Here is a 20780-nt window from a genome sequence, read left to right as displayed (position 1 = left end):
ATACTAAAACCAACCCATAAGGAGAGATACAAAGACATTTAATATTCCTTTTACTTTTGTCTTTATATGATGTTACCCTCTGCCCATGCACTTTTCACAACACAAAGTATGTTGTATCTCAAGTGTGAAGGGTCACTGGAATAGTGTACTTACTCTGTACCCTGTAAATCTAAGTTTGGCTAAGGTAACCCATTTGTGTAAAACAAAATGTTTTCAATACGTTAAGTTAGACCAGTATCTATAATTGTCTTTATATCTGTCTTTATGGGTTGACCCCATTTACAAAAGGAAGGTATTCTCTCAAAGTGGAATAACTGAACATTTGGATATGGTCTGGGGTCCAAAGGTCTCCTCTGTGAGCACTGCACAAGTGCTCTAACCAAATCTGTCTTTTCTTTTAGCTTCATTGTGGCTACTAGTGATTTCAGCCATTTCTTTCTATCTCCTTTTATTTATAGGCTCTTGTCTTAAGCTGGTGGATTGAAAGACATATGAATAATAAGTCTTCAAATCTGTTGCAGCAGGAGGAACGCTCAAAATCTCCACTGGGTTCTGGCCAGCTGGGAAAGAAGGAACATTTCTGCCATGGCCAGTCCTATGAGCCCATAGATTCTTGCAAATATTGCATCTCAGATCCCTGTCTTCACGCAGGATGACAATAAAAAGGAATAGTGGCTGGACTGGGGTGTTGGGTTACAAGCTCAGAACTGAGCTTTCTGTATTTCCTTAGTGATGACTAGAGTTCAGCTGCCATCATCAACCTCCTGTTACTTTTAATTGGGGCAATAAAGGAAGAAACAGGGATGACTCAAGGACTTTGTATATTCTTAGATGATGCTGCTGCTATAAGAGGAAATATGCTCTGTCTTCATGTGTCACAAGCAACTGGTTGCTTGAAACACGGGGCTGAGACCACTCAGGTGTTCAAACTCAAGAATTCCATGAAGGCAATAGCCATGGAAAGGAGAAGGTCTGGGGAGGGAAGGGGACTATAAATAAAGAATAAGGCAAGAAAGAGGTGGTTTAAAAATTAGTAGGCAGTTGGAAAATTAAAATCTGTGCTTGGGGTTTATTAATAATACTAAAGATAATTTTAAAAGTCCCACATATAAGTTATTTACTATCAAAAAAGGATGACACTTAGCTCAGATGTCTATAATCTGTGTTTCCTGGAATACATGCAAATTTAAAGACCCCCTTGCAACTTCCAGGAACAAAATCAACTTACCTAAGTTTAAAAAAAAAATTAAACAAAAAGTCAACATGACCACTCTTAGGGGCAAAATAGAAAATCTTTGTAATTATTATTCAGAAGTGTGACTTTAGACCTGCCAACATAGAGACTGACCTAAGCAGATGAACATCTGTAAACATTTAGTGTAAAGCTTGTCAAACCATTCCCTCAGTGCATCCTGAACAGCAGAGAAGTAAATGTATCATCTGAGGAAGGGGTGGGGTGGGGGTGGGGGTGGGGGGGTGTTGCAGCTGGAAGCAGTTTGCTATGGGCACAAGACTTCCTGTCCTAGCTTAAAAATTCATGCACCATATTTGTGTTTGTTTTAATACAGAAATGTTTCTTAATACTTAAAAGTTTCCCCTAAATTGTTGAGCCAAAGTCATATTATATTTCTCCTTTGGCACTGGGAACATTGGCCCACTGCTGTGTGTACCTTCAGGGTTTCCTGTATTGCATTAAGAGATTAGTGTTAGACTAACTTCTTTGATCACTGTGCCATTTTTCAGCTCCGGAGAAATCACTGGGGCACTTGGCCAGAAAGTCATCCTTAGTGGTTACTGCCACTTTGGACTCCAATAACTTCTACTAATTTTGGCATATGCTAGAAGACTGAATGAATAAAGTGGCAATGAATAAGGAGCTAAGGAGTTTTCATAAATATATATGCATTATTATTATTAATATCAAGTAAGAAAATCCTAACAGAATAGCTATGCTTCTATACACTAGCTTTCTATAGGCAGGAATATCTATATTCTAGCAAAGATACATGTTTTCAGAGAAAAATTCCAATGATGAAGGCAAAACCTTTGGTTAGAATGGACCAGTCCCATTTTATACAAGCGTGGGAACTGTGCTCTGCTCCTCTAGGACTCTTCACAGCACATTTTAGCTCTAGTATTCTGAGGAACTCACAGCTAGACTAGAATATACCACCCATTTCTCTCGCACTCTCCCTGGACTACTCTTCTGGTGCCAAACTTGTTGCTTTCAGAAAAACTGTTCTGTTCTGTTCTGTCTGTTCTGTTCTGTTCAGTCGCTCAGTCGTGTCCGACTCTTTGCAACCCCGTGGACTGCAGCCTACGAGGCTTCTCCATCCATGGGATTCTCCATACAAGAGTACTGGAGTGGGTTACCATTTCCTTCTCCAGGGGATCTTCCTGACCCAGGGATCGAACCCGGGTCTCCCGCATTGGAGGCAGACACATTAACCTCTGAGCCACCAGGGAAGCCCTGAAGTAGTTTCTGAAAAACTGAAGTAGTTTTCTGAAGTAGTTTCAGAAAAACTACTCTCCTGTATCTAGAATTTATCAGATTTAATTAGTAGGAACTAATACATTTTTAGTTTTCAAGTTTAAAATTTCATTAGCGTCATGGTGTAAAATGATTTTGCTGCATCATTCATTCTAGAACTTCAAAACTGTACACACTGGGTTTACTTTTAATAAAGAATACTTCAGTTAATAACGCATAATCAATTAGGAGGGCATTTCTTTACAAAGGTCTTGATGTGTTTGGCTTACCTGAACCAGTGTTTGCCCTTCAGCTCTTGAATTCCTCCCCAGGGGGTTATTAGTTGATCCTACGAATGAATGTGGTGGTCTATTATCTGCCTTACTCAAGTTCTGGCTGTTGTGGAAACTCCCTGCTTCCTGGTATCCACTGTCGGAATAAGAATTCATTTGTGTTGAACTTCTTGAGTTACCCAAAGATCCTGCAGGAATGAAACCAGCAGGAAATGCCTTTATTTTACACTTCTGATGCTCATTTTCAAAATGGAAGCATTAAAAGCAAATCTAATACTTAAAAAGATAATACAACAGACCCTCACTTTCATGGAGAGACGTCTGTTCTGGTGAGTAGAGGGTCCCTGGTTCTGGCTCTGTCCTAATGAAATAGTTGTTGGGATGGACAGCGTCAGAAATTCTAGGTTTGTTTACACCAGTATTTGGCACATCTGCAAGAAGATAAGTTTAATCAGCTAAAATGAATGACATTATATAAAAATTTGCTAAAAAAAAGTTCAGGTATTTGTCAGCAATGTCAGATAATCTTAATAAAAGACTATCAACTCAAGACTTCATACAAGTTAATAAAAGACTATTTTCACCTTAAACCACAGTCATTTTGACTCTTTTCTATAGAAAAGTATTGCATATACTCAGTTTGTTACTATGTTTTGCTAAATTTCATGAGTGTTTTCATCCTGATTACCAGCCACAAATTAACTTACACGCTGCATTAAATTAAAATCTGAAAACTGACCTTGTTCTCCCTTGGAAAACTCACCTCCTGGGTGACTTCCTCCAAGAGGATCAACAAACTGAGTGAGAATGATGCCATTTAAACAAAAGATCTTTCATACGTCAAACTTTTGAAATGAAAATTTCCATGATGTCCACATTATTGAGTTTGATGATGGAACTCTGGAAGGCAGGGCTAGCTTTTTACGTCAAATTTCATATGGACTAAAATCAAAAAAACTTTGCACAGTTTTCAGAACTGTCAACAATGGAAATTTTAATTTCTTATCCATTTGCTTCTTTTATGCTTTTAGTCTTTTTCCAAATGAATACAGACAGATTTAACCTCATTACTGTTTTCTCTAGTCAAATCTCTTTTGCCTATTATCTTGTTTTATTTTCAACTATATCATTTTGCCATCTTGAACTTAAAAAACAAAACTATTTATCTTCTTCATCTTCCCAATTCCAACTTCCTTTTTATGTTATAAATTTAGGTGGTGTAGATTAAACTGCATTTTATTCAACTCCATTCGAATATGTTCTTGTTTCTTAGGATCTTCAAAGTATATTTGCCCAAATTCTGATGACAAATCTTTCTTTCCTCAAATTTAACCCTCGTGTTGCTAACAAATATTTTTTTTTTTTGGAATGCTGCTTCACTCTCACTTTATAAGTTGAATCTGCATTATATTCTGAGTTTAACACACAGTCCTAAGGAGGACTGAAATTTGTCCTTGGAAGAAAAGCTTTAACAAATGTAGACAGCATATTAAAAAGCAGAGACATTACTTTGCTGACAAAGATCCATACAGTCAAAGATATGGTTTCTCCAGTAGTCATGTATGGATATGAGAGTTGGACTATAAAGAAAGCTGAATGATGAAGAACTGATGCTTTTGAACTGTGGTACTGGAGGAGACTCTTGAGAGTCTGTTGGGCTGCAAGGAGATCAAACCAGTCCATCTTAAAGGAAATCAGTCCTGAATATTCATTGGAAGGACTGATGCTGAAGCTCCAATACTCTGACTGCCTGATGTGAAGAGGTGCCTCATTGGAAAAGACCCTGGTGCTGGTAAAGATTGAAGGGAGAAGGAGAAAGGGACGACAGAGGATGAGGTGGTTGAATGGCATCACTGAGCCAGCGGACATGAGTTTAAGCAAGTTCTGGGAGTTGGTGATGGACAAGGAAGCCTGGCGTGCTGCAGTCCATGGGGTTGCAAAGAGTCGGACACGATGAAAGTGAACTGAACTGAAGAATGTGGCTGAGAAAAGACACAGTGTATGTGTGTGTGTGCATGCACATGCGTTTGTGTTACTGTCTAGGGTTAAGGACCTTAGGAAAAGTTTCCTAGAGGATGTAGTATCTAAGAAGTATCCACCTACCACAGGAGGTCAGTTTGTCCATTCTTTATAGCACTTACCACCATCTCTCTCCACTAGATTAGAAGCTCACAGTGGGCAGGGACTTTTGTCTGAGTTGCTTACTGTTGTACCTCAGCGCCTAGGGCAGGTGCATAGCACCCAGTGAGTGCTTAGTAAATGCTTACTGAGCAAACAAATTCTCAGCTTCTCTTCACTGAGAACTGATTCACACCTGGCATTGTGCTGCAGCTTGTGTTCAACAAGGTTTGTCTATGTAAAGCAAGGCCTTCCCTGGTGGCTCAGCTGGTAAAGAATCTGCCTGCAATGTGGGAGACCTGGGCTTGATCCCTGGGTTGAGAACATCCCCTAGCGAAGAGAACGGCTACCCACTCCAGCATTCTGGCCCGGAGAATTCCATGGGCAGAGAAGCCTGGCAGGCTACAGTCCATGGAGTCACAGAGAGTCAGATACGACTGAGCACCTTTCACTCACTCCTGTAAAGCAAAGTATAACTTTTAGGCATTGCTGATCAAGCTAGTTTGAAAAGTGAAAACAGGGTTTATAGGCAAACTGGGAATCCTACATTCTAATCCTTTAATTTGATGTCAGATTCAATCCAAGGTTTTGTTTCCTAGTCCCCAGAAAGATTTGCTGACATTCTTAATAGGTTTTTGATGAATGTGTCTCCAAATTTATTATTTGACAGTACACTTCTAGGTAGCAGAGGTCTGTGACAGTTCTGAATTCTTAGGTTTGAAATTTCAATAGAGATTTCAGATTGCATGTAGTTCCCCAGTACATACTGAAACATGCTCTCTCTCTCTATCAGGCTAATAATACTGGAGAGTTATCTGCTTCAATTTGCAAGTCTTCTGTTTTTCTACAGTTCTAAACATTCTTATACTGCAATTTGTGAAGGTATTTTATGAGGAACAAGTAAAATACATAGTTTTCTGGGTTACAAGAGTTTTACAGGGAATAGGATGACTGAGAGAAGCTAAACAAGACATGACCTGAAATCAGAGCAAGGCAGCAATCCGCCTTTATTTCATCCAGAAAAGAACACCGGAAAACCACACATGAAATGGCAACAAACTATAGATACAGAGGAATCATTGGGGTAGCTTCAAGACTTCACATACATGGGGAAATGTGCCATCTTAAAAAAGAAAAAGGTGTTTAGATATTTTCTAGCTTCGGCTTTAGTACAAGATAAAACCTGTGATACCAAAACATCAAAGTTTTTGGCTTGGAAACACTAGGTGGCATGCAGTGTCAGAATGTGAAAAAATTATCACCATGGAAACCAAAACCATTAGAGTTCTGTGTATGTCTCTTTTTAACCATTAAGGGATATTATTTAAATAAGAAAAGAGTAGGAGACACCCTAAAAATCTGTACTTCAGCAATTTGGTCTCTTTATCCTATGGAACATTTTATTGCAAACCAGGAGACAAGCAATTGTGCTTCTTTTCTAAAAGAAGATATTTAAAATAAATAATCTTAGAGGGATGAAGATGGATGAGTAGGAAGATGCTGAGCTCAGTTCCTCCTATGGATATACAAAACAGCACCTACATTTAGAAAAACCATGTCTGAGGATGATCTGAAGACTAGCAAAACAGATTTTCTACAACCGAGGATACAAAGAAAAGGCCACACGGAGATGGGCAGGAAGGGCAGAGATGTGGTCTCGTCAGAACACAAACCCTCAGTGCAGCCACCCACAGTGGGAGAGATACTGCAACTGTGGAGGACCCTGCGGAGCGAGGGACCATGTCAGGCTTCCTAGCCCAGAGGACCTGCACCAGGAAGATGAGCCCTCATAATGCCTGGCTTTAAAAACCAGTGAAACTTAAGTCTGGGAGAGCCAGAGAGCTGTGGGAAACCAAGACTCTGCCCATAAAGAGCTCACACACAAGCTCATTTCCTCCAAGTCCCAGGGCAGAAGCAACAGCTTGAAAAACATTGAAGATATAAGAGAAGGAGATTCACTGACTGATCTGGGGACACTTGCCAGAGAGCAGGGGTCTGTTGGAACTGTCTCTGGGAATGAAAACACCGACAGACGTCATTTTTTTTTTTCCTTTCCTTCCCCTGGGTGACCTGTTGCCAGCAGGTGTCATTTCTGTTCCTCTGTTTTTCAGCCTAATAAACACTGTGAACCTTGCCCAGGTGTTCCTGAGGACCAGCCCTGATCAATCCACTTGTCCCCACTGGCCCCTTTAAAGCGTTTCCCACTCTGCTCCCACAGTGGTTGACCCAAGCCAGCACCAGCGGACCTCCAATGTGGCTCCCACCCCAGGGAACTAGCCCAGCATACCAGTGTGTCTGCAACAGTTCCAGCTGGGACCTACAGCCAGCTGAACTGTGGACGAGTCCCACCCACACATCAGTGTGCCCACAGCAACTGAGGAAAAACCTCTCAACTAGCTGAACCAAGGAGTCACCAATCTACCAGAGTGCCCACAGCAATCATGATCCAACCACACGAAGTAAAGGCAGCCCACATAGAGGGTATTCCTGGAGATCCTGGCTCTTGTGACTAGAAGGAGTTGAGCCATTGAACCTAGGAGGAGACTTTCCATATGAGACCACTCTTTTAGGACTAGAAGAAATAGTTGATATACCTAATGCATAGTAACAAATACAAGAGAGTTAGATAAAACAAGGAGACAAAGGAATAGCTTCTAAATGAAAAAAAAAAAAGATAAAATCTCAGAAAAAAGCTAAACAAGATGGAGATAAACTAGATAAAGAGTTCAAATAATGGTCATAAACATGCTCACTAAACTAGGATGAAGAATGGATAAATTCAGGGAGAACTTCAAAAAGAGAGAAAATATAAAAAAAAGAACCCATCAGAAGTGAAGAATAAAATGACTGATGTTATAAACACTAGAGAAAATCAGCAGATTAGAGGATGAAGAAGAACGTTATCAATGATCTGGAAGACAGGATGGTAAAAATCACTCAAAAAGAGAGTAAAAAGAAAAAAAGAATTTAAAAATGAAGAAAGTTTAAGGAACCTATGCAACAACATTAAGTATACTAATATTCACATTACAGAGGGGCTGCAGAGGAAGAGAGACAGAAAAGACCAGAAAAAACATCTGAAGAAATAATGACTGAACGTTCCCTAACCTGCAGAAGGAAGGTATCCAGGTGCAGGGAGCACTAAGTCCCAAATAAGATGAACACAAAGAGATCCATACTAAGACATGTCATGATTACATGGCAAAGATAAAGAAAGAAAAACAAAAAAAATCACATACAAAGGTTAATAAGTCATAAGGCTATTAGCTGATTTTTCAACAGAAAGTTTACAGGCCAGAAAGGAGTGACATGATATAGGTAAAATACTAAAAGGAAAAACTCACAAACAAGAATATGCTACCTGGCAAGATTATCATTCAGAATTGAGAGATAAAGGGTTTCCCAAATAAGCCAAAGATAAAAGAACTTCATGATCACTAAACTGGTTTTTGATACAGGATGCTCAGGGCTGGTGCATGGGGATGACCCAGAGGGAGGATAAGGAGAGGAGGGAGGTGGGAGGGGGGGTTCAGGAAGGGGAACTCATATATACCCGGGGCGGATTCATGTCAATGTATTGCAAAACCAACCAATATAATATTGTAAAATAATTAGCCTCCAATAAAAAATAAAAAGAAAAACAAACAAAAAAATGTTGAAAGGACCTTTTTAAATGGAAAAGAAAATGCTATAACTAGAAACAAAAAACTAATGAAAGAAAAATTGCATTCGTAAAGGAAAACATATAGTAAAAGCAGTAGATCAATCAACTAAAAAGTCAGTATGAAGGTTAAAGGACAAAAGTAGTAAATTCATCTATATCTAAAATAATGAGTTAAGTAAAACACAAAATAAAAATATGACCTCAGAAACAAAGTATTCAGGGAGGGGAGTAAAAAATGTAGTGACTTTTAGAATATGCACAAACTGAAGTGACCATCAACTTGTAATAGAACGCTATATTCACAGGTTGTTATATATAAAACTCATGGTAACCACAAACCAAAAACCTATAACACATACACAAAAAAGAAAGAAAAAGAAATATAAACATTACACTAAAGAAAGCCATCAAATCACAAGTGAGAATGAGAAGGAAGGAAGGAACAGACAACTACAAAAACACAACCAGAAAACAATTAACACAACAGATATAAGTATATGCCTATCAATAATCACTTTTAATGGAAACAGACGAGAACAAAAGACACAGGATGGCAGAATGGATAAAAACGCAAGATCCATATATATGCTGCCTATAAGAGACATGCTTCAGATCCAAAGACACACAAGTGAAGGGATGAAAAAAGATACTCCATGCAAACAGAAATGAAAAGGAAGCTGGGGTAGAAAAATAAACTTTAAAATACAAACTGTAACAAGAGACAAGAAGGGCATTACATAATGATAAAGGGGTCAATCCAACAAGAGATATAACACTTGTAAACATCTGTGCACTCAACACAGGAGGACCTAATACATAAAGGGAGATATTGATAGCAATTTAGTAATAAGTGACTTTAACACCACACTTACTGCAATGGACAGATGAACCAGACAGAAAATCAATAAAGGAACACAACTTTAAATAATACATTAGATCAGACAGACCTAATAAATAAACATATTCCAGCACCCTAAAATGGCAAAATATACATTCTTTTCTAAGGCACACAGAACATTCTCCAGGATGGATCACGTTAGGCTGCAAAAGAAGTCTCAATAAATTTAAGAAGACTGAAATCACATCAAGCATCTTTTCTGACCATATGAAACTAGAAATCTAGCAAAACCACAAATACCTAAAGGCCAAACAACACGCAACTAAAAAAACAATGGGTCAAAGAAGAAATCAAAGAATACTTCTGAGACAAAACAAAGTGGAAACAAAATACTCCAAACTCTACAGGACTAGGCAAAATCAGTTCTAAGAGGGAAGTTTATGGTGATACAGGACTACCTCAGGAAACAAGAACATTCTCAAATAAATAATCTAACCTTACACCTAAAGGAACTGGAAAAAGGACAAAGCCTAGAAGTCAGCAGAAGGAAGGAAATAATAAAGACTGGAGCAGAAATAAATAGAAAAAGCAATAGAAAAGATCAATGAAACTAAGAGTCGGTTATTTGAAAAGACAAAATTGATAAACTTTTGCCTAGACTCATTAAGAAAAAGAGAACTCAAATAAAATTAGAAATGAAATAGAAGTTACAACTGACATCATAGAAATTCAGAGGATTTTAAGAGATTACTACAAACAATTACATGCCAACAAATCAGACAAATGGGTGGCCAAAATAGCTCAATTGGGAGAATGTTAGCCTGAAGATCTAAAGGTCCCTGGTTCAGTCCTAGGTTTTGGCAACTATTTTTGACCCTTTGGGCTTCCCTGGTGAATCAGATGGTAAAGAGTCTGCCTGAAGTGTGGGAAACCCGGGTTTGATTCCTGGGTTGGGAAATTCCCCTGGAGAAGGAAATGGCAACCCACCCAGTATTGTTGCCTGGAAAATTCCATGGACTGAAGAGCCTGGTTTACAGTTACAGGTTTACAGGTTACTGGTTTACAGGTTACAGTCCATGGGGTTGCAAAGAGTCAGATATGACTGGAAGGCTATAGTCCATAAATCAGACAAGCTAGAAGATGTGGATAAACTCCCAGAGACACTAAATCTTCCAGGGCTGAGAAAGGAAGAAAAAAAATATGAACAGATTAATCACGAGTAATGAAATTAAATCAGTAATCAAAAACTCCCAACAAACAAAAGCCCAGGCCCAGACTGGCTTCACAGGTGAATTCTATCAAACACTTAAAGAAAAGTTAAGACCTATTCTTCTTAAACTACTCCAAAAACTTCGTGGTCAGTTAATTTACTACAAAGGAGCCAAGAATATGCAGCAGGGGAAAGGCAGTCACTTCAATAATGCTGTTAGAAAAACCGAACAATCACATGCAAAAGCATCAAACTGGATCACTTTTTTTTTTTTTTAAATAGTACACACAAAAAAAAGACTCTCAAGAGTCTTCTCCAACACCACAGTTCAAAAGCATCAACTCTTCGGCGATCAGCTTTCTTCACAGTCCAACTCTCACATCCACACATGACCACGGGAAAAACCACAGCATTGACTAGACAGACCTTTGTTGGCAAAGTAATGTCTCTGCTTTTCAATATGCTATCTAGGTTGGTCATAACTTTCCTTCCAAGGAATAAGCATCTTTTAATTTCATGGCTGCAATCAGCATCTGCAGTGATTTTGGAGCCCAAAAAATAAAGTCTGACACTGTTTCCACTGTTTCCCCATCTATTTCCCATGAAGTGATGGGAACCAGATGCCATGATCTTTGTTTTCTGAATGTTGAGCTTTAAGCCAACTTTTTCACTCTTCTTTTTCACTTTCATCAAGAGGCTTTTGAGTTCCTCTTCACTTTCTGCCATAAGGGTGGTGTCATCTGCATATCTGAGGTTATTGATATTTTTCCCGGCAATCTTGATTCCAGCTTGTGCTTCCTCCAGCCCAGCGTTCCTCATGATGAATTCTGCATATAAGTTAAATAAGCAGGGTGACAATATACAGCCTTGACGTACTCCTTTTCCTATTTGGAACCAGTCTATTGTTCCATGTCCAGCTCTAACTGTTGCTTCCTGACCTGCATACAGGTTTCTCAAGAGGCAGGTCAGGTGGTCTGGGATTCCCATCTCTTAAAGAATGCTCCACAGTTTATTGTGATCCACACAGAATCAAAGGCTTCGGCATAGTCAATGAAGCAGAAATAGATGTTTTTCTGGAACTCTCTTGCTTTCTCCATGATCCAGCGGAAGTTGGCTATTTGATCTCTGATTCCTCTGCCTTTTCTAAAACCAGCTTGAATATCTGGAAGTTCACAGTTCACGTATTGCTGAAACCTGGCTTGGAGAATTTTGAGCATGACGTTACTAGCATGTGAGATGAGTGCAATTGTGCGGTAATTTGAGCATTCTTTGGCATTGCCTTTCTTTGGGATTGGAATGAAGACTGACCTTTTCCAGTCCTGTGGGCACTGCTGAGTTTTCCAAATTTGCTGGCATATTGAGTGCAGCACTTTCACAGCATCATTTCTCAGGATTTGAAATAGCTCAACTGGAATTCTATCACCTCCACTAGCTTTGTTCGTACTGATGCTTTATGAGGCCCACTTGACTTCATATTCCAAGATGTCTGGCTCTAGGTGAGTGATCAAACCATCGTGATTATCTTGGTTGTGAAGATCTTTTTTGTACAGTTCTTCTGTGTATTCTTGCCACCTCTTCTTAATATCTTCTGCTTCTGTTAGTTCCATAACATTTCTGTCCTTTATCAAGCCCATCTTTGCATGAAATGTTCCCTTGGTATCTCTAATTTTCTTGAAGAGATCTCTAGTCTTTCCTATTCTGTTATTTTCCTCTATTTCTTTGCATTGATTGCTGAGGAAGGCTTTCTTATCTCTCCTTGCTATTCTTTGGAACTCTGCATTCAGACGTTTATATCTTTGCTTTTCTCCTTTGTTTTTCGCTTCTCTTCTTTTCACAGCTATTTGTAAGGCCTCCCCAGACAGCCATTTTGCTTTTTTGCATTTCTTTTCCATGGAGATGGTCTTGATTCCTGTCTCCTGTACAATGTCATGAACCTCTGTCCAGAGTTCATCAGGCACTCTATCAGATCTAGTCCCTTAACTCTATTTCTCACTTCCACTGTATAATCATAAGGGATTTGAGTTAGGTCATATCTGAATGGTCTAGGGGTTTTTCCTAGTTTCTTCAATTTAAGTCTGAATTTGGCAATAAAGAATTCATGATCTGAGCCACAGTCAGCTCCTGGTCTTCTTTTTGCTAACTGTATGGAGCTTCTCCATCTTCGGCTGCAAAGAATATAATCAATCTGATTTTGGTGTTGACCATCTGGTGATGTCCATGTGTAGAGTCTTCTCTTGTGTTGTTGGAAGAGGGTGTTTGCTATGACCAATGAGTTCTCTTGGCCAAACTCTATTAGCCTTTGCCCTGCCTCATACATCAACAAAATAAAAAAGCAGCCTACTGAATGGGAGAAAATATCTCCAAGTGATATATCTGTTAGGGGGCCAATATTCAAAATATGTAAAGAACTCATACAAATGGACACCAAAAATCCCCCATTATTCAATTTAAAAATAGGCAGAGGATCTGAATAAACATTTTTATAAGGAAGACATACAGATGATCAACAGACACATGAAAAGATGCTCAACTTCTCTAATCATATGGAAATATAAATCAAAACTACAATGAGATATCATCTCATACCCTCAGAATAGTTATTATCAAAAAGACAAAAATCAGGTGTTAACAATGATGTGGAGAAAAGGGAACCTTCATGTAGTGTTACTGGGATTGTAAATTGGTACAGCCATGATGGAGAACAGGATGGAGGCTCCTTAAAATAGTAATAGCAGAACTACCATATGATCCTGCAATTCCACTTCTGGATATTTACCTGAAGACAGTGAAAACATTAATTTGAAAAGATATATACACTTGTATTTTCACTGCACCATTATTTATAACAGCCAAGATATGCAAACAGCCTAAGTGTCCACCAATGGATGAATGACTAAAGATATGGTATCTCACTGTGTATTGACCATCACTAAAAATGCAATTTTGTCATTTGCCACAACATGGATAGAGTACCATGTTAAGTGAAGTAAGTTAAAGAATGACAAATACCATATGATTTTACTTATATCTGGAATATAAAGTACAAAACAAAAATGGACTCATAGATACACAGAAAAAACTAGTTGTCAAGGGGTGAGGGGTTAGGGGGTAGTTGGCAAAACTGGTGAAAGGGCTTAAGAGGTACAAACTTTCAGTTAGAAAATAAATAAGCCATGAAGATGTAATGTACAACATGGAGAATATAATCAACAATATTCTCGTAACTCTATACAGTGACAGACGGTTGCTAGACTTAAAATTACCCCCAAGTAATATCATCATCTACCCTCTAAATGTTAGGATCTATCTTATATTTTTATTATTTATTTACTTTCGGCCATGCAGGATCTTAGTTTCCCAACCAGGAATCAAACCCGTGCCCCTTGAAGTGGAAGCATGGAGTCTTAATCACTGGACTGCCAGGAAAGCCTGTGTTTCTTTTAAGTGAAATGCTTCAGAAAATAGAATATGGAAAAGGACACAGATGTTAATTGTTGTTCAGTCGCTAAGTTGTGTCCAACTCTTTGCGACTCCTGGACTGCAGCATGCCCAGGTTCCTCAGTCCTCTACCGTCTCCCAGAGTCTGCTCAAATTCATGTCCACTGAGTCAGTGATGCTATCTAATCATCTCATCCTCTGCCACCCACTTCTTCTCTTGCCTTCAATCTTTCCCAGCATCAGTGTCTTTTCCAATAAGTCAGCTCTTTGCATCAAGTGGTCAAAGTACTGGAACATTAAAATATTAAATTTGTATATGCTAAAAATCTAATTTGAAGATATAAATAACTGGGTTTAGAGTACAGCATACACACTTTGTGCTTTACATTTCAGTAAATATAAAACAAAATTCCACAAAATTGGTAAAACATTCATTTAATATGAATTGTAAAATAACCAAATTCTATACTACGAATAAGTCATTTTTCTACTTCTATAGTACAGTCCAATTACAATATATACCTGTGAAGAGAAAAAGACAGTGCAATCTCTTCTGAATCATTAAAAGAAAATTAAAACTTTTTTTCAAAATAATTTTGCTATTATTTACTGCTTCTTTGAAAATTTATAATCCACAAATTATACACGTACACAAAAATGTATATATACACAGCCACTATACCTCAGGTAAACAAAAGGGTCATTTCTGAATTACTAAATAAAGTATTCCTTACTGTAGTATGGCATGTCACAATGACTAATTATGCATTATTTACACAATCTTTCAAATGAATGTCTTTTATAAACATCTGCTACGTGGAACGGAAGCAGATACTCATCAAATTGATCAGAGAAACCCACAGAGATTTACATGATGGGGTTAAGCATTAATGATTAATGCTCTAAACTATAATGAAAAAGTTGGCATGTTGTGATTTAGTACAATCAGAACATGAAATTAAGACATTTTTGAGTAAAAATGGCAAACGAAGTGTGACTATGTAAACATGTGTTTACATCTGTGTAAACATGTGTTACCTTTTCTCAAAAAAAATTGTAAACGTTTTCTGGGACACCAGAAATATCCTATGGGACATTTTCAAGCATCAAATTAGCATCTTCCAAGAAAATGAATGCCTATAAATATAGAATTTGAAAAAGCTTCAAAGTTGAATGAAGTAATCTCCATCTGTGATTAAGATTAGGGAATTTGTGGAAGCATGGTCCTTCTTGCCTGCTACATTTCATCTGAGGGCCTGAGTATTACTCAAAAAAGGGCAATTAATTAGAAAAAGTAGAAGGTTGCAGCTAAGAAAAATATTTGTGTTAAGGGACAATAATGTTGTGGGGCTATTAAAAATGTGTTATATTATCCACCCCATTAAGCTCATAGTAAAAGATGAAATACAAAGTGAATTATTTTATCTTTTCTGTGACGTATCTCTCTGATACATACTGAATACGCATGAAAATATGCTCAGTAAAAAGCCTAAGACTTCTTTAAAGAATCTGAAATTCTTAAAATGCCTCTGCTTTGTTAATCTATGTGTCTGTTTATGTTATATGAAATGACAGAGGTCTATACTGTGTGTAAAATCACCATGGAAACAGAAACCTAGAGATCAGTAGTAAGGAGACTTAGCATGCACAACCCTTTAACTAGTCTTTCACAAACCATGCTGCAACTTTATGCCAGATTCTCCTTGTCCTGAGTTGCTATAGCATTTATGGGTGTGCCCTTTCATAAAAAGTAGTGTAGAGTGAGTTTTGGCAGGGCTCTAAGGATGGTAACAGCACCCAATGCTAAGGCAGATGACACTTTCTTTGTTAAGGGAATTGGGCATGTGACATTTTTTCCAACTCTGGCCTAGGAGCCGGTTAAGGCTATTACACACAGGGGCAACACTGTGAAAAATGAGCACTGTATTTAGTCTTATGGGGACTCAACTTGCTATCTGGCACTGGGACTCTCACTTTTTGTAGGATCAGAGGCTTAGGAGGGAGTCTACTTTACAAACAGCTGTTGTAGAAATAGTATTCCAGTGCCTTCAACTGCTAAGAAGTAAAGCTCTCAGCCAAATTCTGGAAGGGCACCTGGAAAATGGTCCCTCAAAGACATGACCTCTTTAGTAGCTTCCCTGATGTACAAGATTCATTTATATAGAAGGTAGCCTTATTACTGGAGACAATGAGAACATTAGTAAATCCTGATTCAAAGTGAATATGTAAACAGGGTGACGGAAGCATGAAGCCTAAGAATGTTCTTTAACCCACATAAGACATAGATGGATACTGACTGATATTTTAAGAATATAATAAATATTTGGAGTTTGTTGACAACTATAAACTATTATACACATATGATATCTTTAAACATTGGGTTTTCATGGAAGTAAAAACTTAGAAGAATGAATAGAAGACCATGCTTTATGCAGCTATTTCTAGTCTGGTTCTCTTGAGTATATCTAAATTCTTGAGTCTTATGCGTGCTCATACTTTCTTTTAAATATTGGTAAGACAATGGCCTTAAAGTTTTTACTCATTCAGAAAACACTGTTTAGTTAAAAGCCTTGGAAAACAGAAACCATATTAACAAAGTACCTTCTAGTTCACTTTAAACCTTGCTCTAAACATCAACTAGTCTGCCTTAAAATCCATTGTAAATGCTCATCTACCTGAATTCAGTCTCATAGTTTAAGCAAACTTCATATCTCTATAAATTGGTATGAAGTACTCTGATTTCTACAATGACAAACCTGAAAAATAATTTTGCTTTGTATGTCTTCAGAGAGAGCTCTTGTTCAAAAATACTTTAAAATTCCTGAATTCTGTCCATATTTCAAAATGATTAAAACTAATTTTTAGGAAAAAAATAGAGGAATTTCTACAAGTAATTAAGTAGTTTTAGTCTGGGTACTAATAAAAATGCAGGTGTTACATCTATTATAAAGATGTATACTCTTTTATCTATAAAAGAAAAACTACAGAAACAGTAAGTTAAGAAATGTAAAGATGAAAAGAAACAGATCACATATGAAGTATCCAAGTTTAACAGGTGATTGTTCATTAAAGGCCAGGGGGCTCACTTCCTAATGAGAAAATCTGAGTAAAGAATAAGGGATTTGCTGTCATGTAAAAAGTGTGGTGGTGGGAGTTTAGTTGCTAAGTGATTGACTCTTTGTGAGTCATGGACTCACATGGACTGTGGCCCACCAGGCTTCTCAGTTCATTGAATTTTCCAGGCAAGAATACTGGAGTGTCTATCAACCTAGTGGGGTGGAATGGGGAGGGAGATGGGAGGGAGGTTCAAAAGAAAGGGGATATATCTATACCTATGGCTGATTAATGTTGAGGTTTAACAGAAAACAGAAAAATTCTGTAAAGCAATTATCCTTCAATAAAAATAAATTAATAAAAAAAAAAACACTGGTAACAACCCAAATGCCCATCAACAAGAAAATGAATAAATTAACTGTGGCATATTCATGCAATTCAATGGTGAAAATGAATGAACTACAATTGATCAGCATGGATAAATAACAAAAATAAACTGAGCAATAAAGGCAAGTTAAAGAAGATCATTATTAAAAAAAAAAAAAGAATACTGGAGTGGGTTGCCATTTCTTTCTCTAGGGGATCTTCCCCATCCAGGGACTGAACCCTGTTTGGCTGGCAGATTCTACCACTGAGCCACCTGGGAGCCAAAAAGTGTAGCCTATGGAAAATAAGTGCTCAAAAATCACTCAAATAATTTTTCAAAGACAAATTTCATTCTTTTATGGAAGAAAAGTTATCAAATACATCAATAAAAATATTTGCTAATAGGAGATACAAGATAGACTTCTATTAAAAAACCAAAAAGAATCTTAAAAAAATAATCCATATATATTCACCAAAAAAGCAATGAATGAGTCCTGTGAAACTTTTTTTCTGCATTTTTCTATTGGATTATCTATCTGAACAAAGATTATCAAGATAAAGCTAAAGGCAGGCTAACTTTGGTATAAAAATGAAATGTAGAGTTATAGATGGTAGCCTTTTTAATGTTTTCCAAAGTAACATCTAAGCTTCCCCAGTGGCTCAGTGGTAAAGAATCCACCTGCAATGTAGGAGCTGCAGAAGACGTGGGTTCGATCCCTGAGTTGGGAAGACCCCCTGGAGGAGGACATGGCAACCCACTCCCGTATTCTTGCCTGGAGAATCCCATGGATAGAGGTGGTTGGTGGACTACAGTCCATGGGGTCACAATAAGTCAGACACGACTGAATTGACTTAACATGCACACACACATACCAAAGTAACAGCTGTAAACTTAGGAAGTGCTGCTCAGTGTGTTGAGGAAGTGGTAATAGAAAAAGTGGCACTTTCTGACTTGACAATTTCTATTTTATTTTAGCTAGCTAATAGAATATTTCTTTACATTATCACTAAAAGCATGAGAGAATTTAAATATTTATTTGACATGTTTGAATTAAACATAAAATGTTAAAGGCTAAAACTGATTTTTACATGAAGTACTAACTCAAAATATTTAAGCTTCTCAGGGATATGTTCATACATCATGAATAACTGGCTCGGGAACATTCAGATACACACTGACTAAAGCAAAATGCTAATATTCTTATTTGGTGGCATAAACACGCATGCACAGAGTGACAAATGTGGAGTTCTAAGCTGATGCCCAGCATGCTAGAGGTAATTTTGCTTAATGTTAGCAAAATCTCATCTATGCGGAAACTTAAAGTACCACCCACTGCCTAAGAGTGCATGTCACTATCTCATAGTTGGTTTCGTATCTATTAGAAGCAGCCTTCAGAGTATGGCAACACTTGGCAGGCTTTAACATACGTCACTCTGATGTACAATTTAAACCCCTTTGTTTACAGAATTTGTATTTAAATTTTTTAGAAATAAACTTTCAAACACATATGAATAAAGTATAATTAAACCACCTCCCAGATTTAAAAATTATGCCACACTTTTCATGCTCCATTTATCTTTTCCCTTTCTTCTGTTAGAGAATTTTAAAACAGACCTCTCACATGAGATCATCAGAACTCTAAATGCTTCCACTTGTAGCTGTATAAAATAAGGACTTCAGAAAACTACCATTATTCCATAATGCCGTATAATGAGTTCATATTCAAAATCTTCCTGGTGTCTCACAAATGTCTTTCTTCAGTGGTGTACACTCAGCTCAGCTCAGCTCAGCTCAGTCGCTCAGTCGTGTCCGACTCTCCGCGACCCCATGAATTACAGCACGCCAGGCCTCCCTGTCCATCCCCAACTCCCGGAGTACACTCAAACTCATGTCCACAGAGTCGGTGATGCCATCCAGCCATCTCATTCTCCTTCGTCTCCTTCTCCTCCCGCCCCCAACCTTTCCCAGCATCAGAGTCTTTTCCAGTGAGTCAACTCGTCGCATGAGGTGGCCAAAGTATTGCAGTTTCAGCTTTAGCATCAGTCCCTCCAATGAACATCCAGGATTGATCTCCTTTAGAATGGACTGGTTGGATCTCCTTGCACTAGTCAGGCTAAAACAAGGTTCACTGATTGTGTTTATGATTGTTCTTTAAGTCCTTTAAACCTAAAAAGGATTTCCCACTCCTTCATTTTCATGGTTCAGTGCTGGAACCATACCAATAAACTCATAGGATATGCCACATACTGAATTTGTTTGATGGATTTCTCATGGTATCATTTATACAACCTCAAACTACAATTTTTCTAATTTTTCTTGTAAGAAGAAAATTAGAGATAAAAAGCTTTCAGGTCAAGCTTCTTTGGGTTAGAGTACTTTACGAAGGGTGCCATGTACTTTACATCCTGTCATATCATAACTTTTATATTTGCTCTGATCAATCAGCCAATTCAAGTGGTGGCAGCCTGATGTTTCTATTTTCAAGTTTACCATCTTCCTTTCTACTAATGCAAGGATTCTCAGCCTTGGTTGCACACTACACAACTTGGTTGCCTGGAGTGGAAGTATAGGGCGCGGAATTTAGAAACTACTGCTGACTGAGTCCCACTCTCAGAGATGCCAAGTCACTCAGCCTAAGTTGTGGTCTGAATAATAGGACTTTTAAAAAATTCACAAGGTAATTCTAATGTGCAGCTAAGATTAAGAACATAGAGGTTTTTGCATACATTAACAATCTTTGCTTGAATCAATTATCTCATTAAGGGTTGTAAATTGCTGATTTTCTAATTTTATTGCTTTTTCTATATTTATTACACTATCTAGGGTTATTGGGTGAATCTGGGAAAAAATACATACAGGACAGGAAGGACAAAATTTTAATTCTTCTCCTTAATTACTAGTAAGTAAATTAACTTAATTATGAGTAAGGCAGTGGTTCTCAAACAGGAGAGTGGAATCACCTGCTGTTTAAAGGTGGATCTTGAAAGATTATTGATGTCTGGTTTGGGCCCCACACTTTAGGTGGTCATGTGTAGGGAGGCCTGCGGAGAAGGCAATGGCAACCCACTCCAGCACTCTTGCCTGGAAACTCCCATGGACAGAGGAGCTTGGTGGGCTGCAGTCCATGGGGTCGCTAAGGGTCGGACATGAATGAGCGACTTCACTTTAACTTTTCACTTTCATGCATTGGAGAAGGAAACGGCAACCCAACTCCAGTGTTCTTGCCTGGAGAATCCCAGGGATGGCATAGCCTGGTGGGTTGCTATCTATGGGGTCGCACAGAGTTGGACACGACTGAAACGACTTAGCAGCAGCAGGGAAGCCTGGG

The 20780-nt window shown here is 38.1% G+C and overlaps 1 protein-coding gene across 12 annotated transcripts in view; it reads right to left on the bottom strand.

The window, feature by feature from the left end:
* Positions 1–20780, bottom strand: part of PKP4 (plakophilin 4) — a 274592-nt gene that overhangs the window by 64933 nt on the left and 188879 nt on the right. For 9 of the 12 annotated variants that reach the window (XM_088829520.1, XM_088829524.1, XM_088829530.1 and 6 more), the window contains 2 exons: positions 3063–3194; positions 2761–2951 (listed from right to left, as the gene is read on the bottom strand). The exons of 1 other annotated variant lie outside the window; for it this stretch is intronic. In XM_088829520.1, the coding sequence (XP_088685646.1) occupies positions 2761–2951; positions 3063–3194 (323 nt within the window). The remainder of the gene's footprint in view (positions 1–2760; positions 2952–3062; positions 3195–20780) is intronic. 2 more of the 12 variants (XM_088829512.1, XM_088829517.1) reach the window with 1 other exon arrangement.

The sequence above is a fragment of the Moschus berezovskii genome, chromosome 2, assembly GCF_049115385.1.
Source record: "Moschus berezovskii isolate FMDL1 chromosome 2, NW_MosBer_1.0, whole genome shotgun sequence".
NCBI lineage: Eukaryota > Metazoa > Chordata > Mammalia > Artiodactyla > Moschidae > Moschus > Moschus berezovskii.
The sequence above is the reverse complement of the archived record's forward strand: the minus strand, read 5'-3'. Positions and strand labels throughout refer to the sequence as shown.